Raw genomic sequence first — 9,325 nt, 5'->3', positions numbered from 1 at the left:
GTGGGAAAATGATAAATTGGGTATGTTTATATGACATAGATAAGATAATAACTTCTAAGTTAATGTCTTAGAAAAATGTTTTTAATGTCTAAGATATAATACACAATGCAGTGTACAAGGAATCAAGAAAACATGATCAATTTTCTAAGATAAAGGCAATCAACAGATACCAACTTCAAATGCCTCTCTGATGCTGAAATTATTTGACAATAATTTTTAAACAATCACTTTACATTCAGTGAAGTAAAGGTAAATATACATAAAGTGAAGTAAATGGCAGAAAATCTCAGCCATAATATTATAAATATAAAAGAGAACCAAATATAAATTTTAGAAATACATATATTACATTTCAAAAATGGTTCAATAAACTTCACAGTGGAATGGACAGGACAGAGGAAAACTCAGTGGAATTTAAAATATATAAAGAAAAATTACTGACTCTGAAAAGTTGATTGGAATTTTGAAAAAAACGAACAGAAACTTAGGTATAGGTGAGATAATATAAAAAACTGGAGGATTCATGTATTTGAAACTGTAGCAGGTAGCAACAGAGACAAATAGACCAAAAATGTTATTTGAAGACATTGCAACTGAAATATTCTGAAATTCGGTGAAAAACATACATTTACAGATTTGAAAAGACCAATGAACCCCAAACAAGATAAATTCAAAGACCACCATGCCATAAACATAATAATCAGCCTACTGAAAAGCAAAGACAAAGACACAATCATAAAAAATAGAGAAATATGCCATATTATTTATAGAACAATGATTTAAATAACTACTCTCAGAAACCATGAGCATAATAAGATAGTGAAACAGTATCTTTGAAGAGTTAAAAGAAAAAAAAAAATCAAGCCAATTTTCAATATCCAACAAAACTGTCCTTCAGAAATAAATGCAAAAATTTGAAAAGAAAACAGGTTAAAAAGACAGAGTCTCATTACCAGGAGACACATACTCTAAGAAATTCTTTAAAAAGTCCTTCAGGCTGAATGTGAAAGAATGATAACATGTATTATCTGGAAAAATTAAGAACATTACAAATATTAAATATTGGTAGATAATAAAAGGCTACATTTTTCCGCTTAGGTTATGTTAAATATATATGACTACTTAAAGTACAAAGTATAACAATTTCTTATGTTTTCTAATGTATGTAGAGATAATGCCTATGACAACCATCCCACACATGATTGCTAGGTCAGACATATAAAGATACACACTATACAGATATAGTCTATACTTCTTTTAAAATACAACATATCAAAATTTTGTCTGCCTCTCTCTCTCTCTCTCACACACACACACACACACACACACACACACTGTAAATACAGGTTGAGTATCCCTTATCCACAATGCTTGGGAACACAAGTGTTTTGGATTTTAAAATTTTAGAATATTTGAATATACATAATGAGATATATCTTGGAGATATGACCCAAAATGACAAGATAATATGAATTGGAAAAGGTAATCTTTTCAAGACAGAATGCTGAGACAATGGGATATATATATACACACATATATATATATATATGTATATATATATATAGGAAAAAGTTAATGTCAACCTTGACCTCATGTCACATGTAAAAATCAATTTGAAATGCATCACATATAAACAAAAGAGCTAAAACTATTAAATTTCTAGAAGAAAATAAGTACAACATTTGATTACACAAAACTTCTTACACAGGACACATGAAATGTGGGCAGTAGGAGTAAAATGATAAATCCAATCAAATTAAAAACAAAGACAATTAAGAAAATATAAAGTCAAGTCACAAATTGGGAGAAACTATGTGGGAAGCATCTATCTGGAAAAATTATCTTATATCATAAAATTTATACTTTATATTTTCCTGTTTTCTCAACTTTCCCACAAATAGTCTCGATGGACTCTATAGAAATAATTGTAAGCTTATGAGAAAAAATGAATATTACTCCCTCATACTGTTTATAACACAAAAAATTACCCTAGTGGGTAATAGACCTAAATGTAAAAATAAAAACTATAAAAAACTTACTGAAAAAGAATAGGAAAAAAATTTTTGACTTTGAAGTTAATGAAACTGTCTCATGTAGGAAACAAAGAACATAATGCATAAAAGGGAAAAGTTAGTAATTTGGACTGTGTCAAAACTAAAAATATTTGTTCTTCAATAACAGTAGGAAAATGAACAAGAAGTTATAAATAGGAAGAAAATATTTGCAACACATAAATTAGGCCTCAATATACAAAGAATTTGTACAACTTAGTAATAAAAAGACAAACTACCCAATAAAGAAAAAGTGTAAAGTTTGGACAGATAATTCACAAGAAGACCTTCAGAAAGTCCATAAGGAGTTGAGGAGATGCTAAACATCATTGGTCATCAGAGAAATTAAAATGAATATCACAACCAGATAACATCATACTACAGTATACTCCACACCCATTAAGATGGCTAAAATTAAAGATTGAAAAGTGTCAAATGTTAACACAGCAATAGAGTAACTGTGACTATCATACACTGCTCATGGGCTGAAAAATGATGCCGCCATTTTAGAAAAGACTAAGGCAATGACTCAGCAATTATACCTTAAGGTACTGGCCAAAGGGCAATCTGACCATATTTCCACACAAAGTTTTATATATAGCAAGTTTTATTTTCAATAATGACAAGTGAAATGACCCAAAATATCCATCAGTGGATCAATACATCATCAGAAGGCAGTATATTTATACAATGGAATATTACTCAGCAATAAAAATAAATACACTGGGAATACATGAAACAACATGAATGAATCTCAAATATTTTTTGTTTCCTGAGAGAAGTCAGGCATAAAAGAAGCCATATTGTATGATTCCATTTATGTACATTTTTAGAAAAGCATACCAGTGATTAGGAAGGAGGTGGAGGAAAGAAGTACTGCTTAGGGGGCAAGGTGCTTTGGGGATGCTAGAGGTATTTGAGATCTTGATTGTGAGGGTGGTTTTGTGGGGGTACACATCTGTCTAAACTCATACAAGTGTACACTTTATATATGTATTTTATAAGGGGGGAGAGGAAAAGAAGAAAAGGAAAAGAAAAAATGAGAAAAGAAGGGAAAAATGGAAAGAAAGATTTTGTAAAAAAGGAGGAGGGAGAAGGGTGGGAAGGAGGGGAAGGAATTGGGAGAAAAAGAGAAATCAAGATAAACCATGTACAGGTACAAATTCTTATGGTGAATGTGATTGTTATGTATATTTAAATTGCACCAATAAAATTAATTTTTAAAAAAATGTGCTTTACTGTGCATCATTTTTTATTTAATAAACATAAACAAATGGAATGTAAAGGAATAAGTTATAGTAATGCCCTTTTAACATTGCTATCTCTGCTGTTACTTTCTTGACTGGCAGGAAACATAATTTCCTGTTGGATCTTCTCCAAACATGCCTCAAACTCTCCCTGACTGCTTACAGGTACCACTATTTGGTCTTATTTTGAGGACCAGGATAGGGAGTTCTGGGAGGAGGTCTCCGGTTCACATAGAGGTATCTGTGTACAGAAGAATCCAGATGTCCCCATTCTTGCTGCTTAGGTCTGTAATTTTCTGGTGCTCTTCATCCCAAAGTCTGCCGTACTTGGAGCTACCTGCATCACTGATGCACTCCCTGGGAGACTCTGCCTCATTCCTGTCTCCTTCCCCCACCCTAGAGCTTTTCCCTTGCATAGGTCCATAGGGGAACTTTTCTATCTGTTCTAACCAATGTTTTCAATAGGTTTCCCATAGCAGGCACAGAGTAACGTGACTTCTGCTCATATAGAACAGTTTTATTCTTCCTGGGACCCCCCAGTAGGAAGGCATTTGGATTGTATTTGAAGCACATACAGACTTCACTTGTATACGATGATCTCTGTAAAGGCCAGGCCCACCGTTCTTAATTGTGTTTTGCACCTAATAATATGGGAACATGACACATAACTTCCTCTTTCATAATAAAAAATATGCATTCCCTCATTAAAAAGAAAATGAATTTTTTTCCTCAGTGAATTAGCTTGCTAGTTGAATTCATTAGTCTAATATTAAAAACTTCAAATTAGATTGTATTTTGATACTTGCTTTACTTTCTGTTGTCTAAGCTATTGATACCCAAGGGGAAAAGCATAAAATATGAAATACACTTCATGCTTTTCTGCTTGAGTTATTTTCAAGGTTTTGCAAATCACTGTTGTGTTATTTACATGAGGTGATGAACAATGGTGGGCATAAAGTCAATGATGTCCATAAATCATACCAGTTAGTGTACAATAGTGAACTTACTGGCTTCTTTTCCTAAGGCCTAATGTTTTCAAAGCTATAAAAAGTTTCATGTCATACCAGATGATCAAGGCTAACAGTTTCAGTTATTCCCTTTCCACCTCAGAGAAAACTGTAAGTAAAAGTAATCCTGCCAATTTTGCTGCAATTTAAGCACAATGCCATCCTTCTGTTTTCTTTTTCTCCAATGACAGATACTCAGTGTTTGCCAGTTAACTGGAGTATAGATGAGAAATATGTGAGCAGTGGGAGTGATATCCTCCTGTAGGCTTACTGGTTGATGCTCTGTGTCTCTACATCCACTGCCAGCTCAGGTACAAGGGCTCTTGAGTGAACATGAGCTTTGCCACACGAGTCGTATGAATCATCTGATCTACTGGATTCATGCTGATGCTTCAATAGATCCAAATAGTGAGTGTTCATGTTAAGCAGCACAACAGCTGCTACTGTCAGGGGGGATGTTTCATGCTGTGACAAAGGAGATATCTTGAAGACCACAGCTTCTTTCTGGCCGGGCATGTCATCTGCTTATATCCTCTCTCTCTCTCTCTCTCTCTCTCTCTCTCTCTCTCTCTCTCTCTCTCTCTCTCTCTCTCCCCCCCCATCTATCTATCCATCCATCCATCATCTATCATCTATCTAGTAAGACTATTTAGAAGCTCACTATTCATTAAATAGAATGAATTCTTTTTAAAATAATGATATATGTCTCACGAAGAAATAGCACATATGTAGATAGGTAGTGTTACGGCTGGTGTTAAGATGCATGCCCCCCAAAGCTTCACGTAGTCATACAGAGGGGCTTTTCAAAGGTGGCTGAATCAAGAGTGTGTGATGCTGATCTAAAGTGGTGGGAGCAAGGGTGTGTGATTACTAAATGAGTCCACTGGTTGGTTTGGCACAGTTCTGGGTAGGATTAAGGGTGTGAGTGCTACACCACTCCGCCCCCAGGCCAGGTAACCTGTGTAAAATATAAGGGACAGAAAGAGGGCTAACATCCTCTTGTCTCCTGCTTGCTTGCCCTGGACTACTTGTCCTCTGCAATGCCCCTCTGCTATGTCACCCTGCCTTGGAGCCAGCTGACTATGGACTGTAACCTCTACAAACTGTGAGCCAAATAAACCTTTCCTCCTTTAACTCTGGGTGTCAGGTATTTTGTCTCAGCAACAAGAAAAGTTAGATAGAGACACATATTCCTTCATGTAACATTTGGCATCACTGGGAAGCAAACTTCCTTAGAGACAGATTTCGTAAGGATTCCATACTTTGAGCAATTTCAACAGAGTGACTGAGAAACTTACGCAAATAATGTTAAAATCCTCACAGGCAGGAAGAACCATTTTGATGCAAATGGCATACAGAATGATCACTGAGGGAAGAAATAAAGGATCAACGAAGCAAAACCAAGACAATGAATCAGGGAACCTTGACACTGTTTAGTGGGTGGATTGGAAGTTCATAATAGACCAATTCTAAAAATCATTTATACATGCTTAAGTCAGCTGTTTAGTAAATTGCATATAATTCCCCTTCCACACCTTTGTTTGGTTCTTCTGAATTCTAGTTTTATCCTCGTAGAGAAAAAGCAGAGTAGTATGGCAGTTGAGAGCACCGACTTCAGAGTGGATCAGATCTGGGTTTGGATTCTGCATTTATTTGCTTATGATCTTGGATAAGCCCCTGTGTAGGCCTCTGTCTTGTTCATAAAATGGAAATGATGATACCTAGAATTATTTGTGCATTTGCTGTAATTATATAGGTAAAGAACTTGTGACCAGAGCTAAACCAGCTTCTCCTCTATTCCACAGCCCCGGAATAGAGACGTCTTATAGCAAGAGTGCAGCATTTGCTCAGATACTGCACATTCTGTTCTTAGAAAATACACTGATCCAGACACAGAAGAGGTGGCTGAACTTTTGCACAGCCCCACAACCCTGGTATCCCAGTGTCCATGAAGGTAGAGTCTGGGAGACAAGGCTGGTAAGAGAAGGGGGCAAGAGTTCACCTGCTCCCACAGTCTCTATGAGCCACTCTGAGGAAGGAGCTAGTGGTCTGAGGCTGCAGATGCACAGGAGACATTCTCACAGTTTCCTGCAGCATCTTCGTGGACACTTTCTCTTTTGCTGGTCTGCTTTGCAAACTCATCAAGGTGTGCTTTCACCTCTGAGTAAATGACTTCAGGCTCCTGGTGAGAAATTCACAAATAATAAGCACCTAAATATAAGTGAAGAAGAGTATAGAGAACAGAAAACTAGGATATGTGGCTCACCTTATCTTCCCGATGCAGTCTTGGTGAATTTGCTGTTGGATGGGAATAGCAAAAGAAAAATATTAAACTCATCTAACACTGAGATAGATGCTATGAATACATGCGTGAAAAATTAATGGTATCTATTCTCTTAGAGATTATGGGGCAGTGGTGGCCGTGTGGACAGTTAAGAGGGAATTAAATGATTGACATTACAGGAGGAGCAGGAAACGGCTTCTGTGTTGGCCTCATACTTGAGATGACTCTGAGCAAAGATCCACTGCTGCATCTGATGGCAATGGTCACTTCACCTGTACTTGTCTGAAACTTATCTCACCTTGATTTCCATTTGTATGCTGGATGGTCTGGATATGGGAAGAAAGCAAGTTGGTATTTCCAGGATTTACTGTAAGAAAACAGATGATATTATAGTTGGCTATAATTAAGAGCCCACATCCTGGACTCTCCTTCTGCAAAGGTTTTGGGCTTGGTTTGTTCTTTAGTGTGTGTTGATATGAAGATGGTGTGGTGATGTTAAGAGGTGATGGGGCTTTTACAAGGTGGAGCCCAGTGGGAAGGAGGTCATTACCAGCTCCCTGCCTTGCCATGTGGTCTCCTCCTCCCAACTATGTTCCTGCCTTTGTGATACAGTTTTCCATGAGTTCTTCATCAGAGCTGATGCCATGCCATGCCCTGAACCTCCAGAGCTGTGAACTAAATAAAACTGTTTTATGTAGCATCTAGGCTCAGGTATTTCATTATAGCAATGAAAAATACATTGATTCACCTTCCCAGACACCAAGTTCATAACCACTTTTATCCCCAACTTAGTGGTAGGAATTTCATTTTAAAATTGAACATCAAAGGACCCTGAGCTCAATCCTTCCTTCCTCCCTGGCTCACCCCTGGATTTCCCTGTCCCTTGGGTCTCACCATTGCTGTACACTGGCTGCAGGTCCATTAGGGCTGGTGACTCAGAGTAGACGGGCTCCTCGGGATCAATTGTGGAGGGTCTGGATGAGGAAGGCTCCTGACATGCAATGGGACTGTGACAGAAGAAGAGACAATGGGAACAGTATTCATGAGTTTCACAGAGTCTCATGGAAATCAATATCCAGAAAACCACCGATCCCAGCATGATTCATGTAAAAATATCATGGCCACTTCTTCATGACTTTTTCATGAATGTATCAGAAGGAATGTGGCACAAGATGGAGGCCAGGCAAAATCATAGGGCAGGCCAGAGGGGGCAATGTCAGAGGACAAGAGCCCACAGAGTCATTTTTCAATACTCTACCTTCTGTAAAACACATAAGGCTCCTCATGTTGTCATTTTTCTAATTTCATTCATTTTTGTAATTAATGTGAATTCAGCAATGCTGGCAATTGATAATTGTTTCCTAAGTAAGCATGTGTTATAGGAGTGGAGGAATGAGAAACGGAATGAATGGATGGCAGCCCTATAAAATACAATGTCATAAAGACCTCAATGGTCAGTTCTGTGCTGCAGCACAAGAGGAAATAGGTAAATGAATATGAATTACAACATACATTCTCTGTAAAAGTAGGAGTGAAAGCGGTTGTCTAATCATATTTTTGGATTTTATAAGAATGTTAAAATGTTGATAGAAAGTCGGCTAAAACATTTTTAAATGTACATAATTCCATGTTGCTGTTTTGTGGAGATAAATAGATCATAAAATGTTGGCAGCACAGGAAGCAGAGACCTCGCCTAGGTGTCCCAGGAGCCAAAGTTCCTCCTGCAGAATGAACAGAGGAACATTAGTGGTGAGTGATTTGCATGGATAACAAGCTCCATGTAAGAATGCTCTCTCCTAGAAAGCAGATACATTCCAAGATTTCTGACATAGCAAATCCTAGGGAATAGCCATCTCAGCCTCCCATTGTAGGTGAGGAAGGTGGGGTCTTGAAAGAATTTGTCCAGAATCACCGTTATTCTGAATCACTTAAAAGTCAGTAACAGCAATGTGAAAATCCACTATAATTAGTTATAAATAGTGAGACAAGACAGCATTTAACTTGGGGCCTAGGCCTTCTCCAACACCCACTCCTTTATTTTGACTGCAGCCTTATAAAGTACAGAGAAGTAGACGGCGAGGCTTAAAATTCACAGAGAATTCTAATGATTTGGTGGAGTTACCATGTGAGTTCAGTCTTTTTTCTCTCATTATGACCCCTGCAAATCCAGCCCAACAAACAACACTGAACTGCTTGTCATGTATGCACATACTAGTTTTTCCATACCTCTTCTTTACTTCTCATTCACCTAATTTCACCTGCTCTTTCCTCCTCTGACACTTTCTCTGATGTTAATCAAGAGACCTCCTCTATCACAGAGAACCATGAGATATTAAAATTAATATATTGTAATGACCTATTTCTGTTTGTCCTTAATTGTGTCCCTTTTTATAAAAGAGTGTGCTGCTTGAGGATGCAAATCTCATTTTAATTTTTTGTCTTCCCAGTGCTATGCCTAGCAGTTGAACATATTCAATGAAAATTTGTTCGGTGAAAAAAAAAATAAAGACCAGTATGTACTTTGAGGAGTGAAAAAAAAGAGAAGTTGACAGTTTTATAATGTAAGTCTACCCTTGAGGCGTACGCTATCAGCCTCTATTGGCAGTTTTTCATCTTCACAGAAATCCTGAAATCTTTCTGTACCGGCCTGTAAGCATGCTCCCAGTTTTGTGTCCCCACCTTTGTTTTGTTTTATTTTACTTTGTTCTTGTAAGAGGTAAAAAATTTATTGATTTT

At 37.1% G+C, this 9,325-nt stretch overlaps 1 protein-coding gene across 1 annotated transcript; it reads right to left on the bottom strand.

Annotated features, from left to right (window-relative positions):
• Positions 1–6,346: 6,346 nt before the first annotated feature.
• LOC147823981 (Fc receptor-like protein 3) lies at positions 6,347–7,688 on the bottom strand. The gene is made up of 4 exons (XM_087190846.1): positions 7,484–7,688; positions 6,888–6,956; positions 6,572–6,603; positions 6,347–6,487 (listed from the first exon to the last, which is right to left on the bottom strand). The coding sequence occupies exons 1-4, from the start codon at positions 7,686–7,688 to the stop codon at positions 6,347–6,349; spliced, it is 447 nt and encodes a 148-aa protein (XP_087046972.1).
• Between the last annotated feature and the right edge of the window lie 1,637 nt (positions 7,689–9,325).

This window comes from Heterocephalus glaber, unplaced genomic scaffold (genome assembly GCF_053883595.1).
Source record: "Heterocephalus glaber isolate CG9 unplaced genomic scaffold, H.glaber_assembly_v1.0 deba00001561, whole genome shotgun sequence".
Classification (NCBI taxonomy): domain Eukaryota; kingdom Metazoa; phylum Chordata; class Mammalia; order Rodentia; family Bathyergidae; genus Heterocephalus; species Heterocephalus glaber.
This window is presented reverse-complemented; position numbering and strand designations above follow the sequence as displayed.

Coding starts and splice junctions, on each gene's coding strand:
- LOC147823981 (XM_087190846.1), bottom strand. CDS start 7,688: ATGCTGGGATCGGTGGTTTTCTGGATATTGATTTCCATGAGACTCTGT. Junction 6,957..7,483: donor GCAGCCAGTGTACAGCAATG/GTGAGACCCAAG, acceptor GTTTTCTTACAG/TAAATCCTGGAAATACCAAC. Junction 6,488..6,571: donor GACTGCATCGGGAAGATAAG/GTGAGCCACATA, acceptor ATTTCTCACCAG/GAGCCTGAAGTCATTTACTC.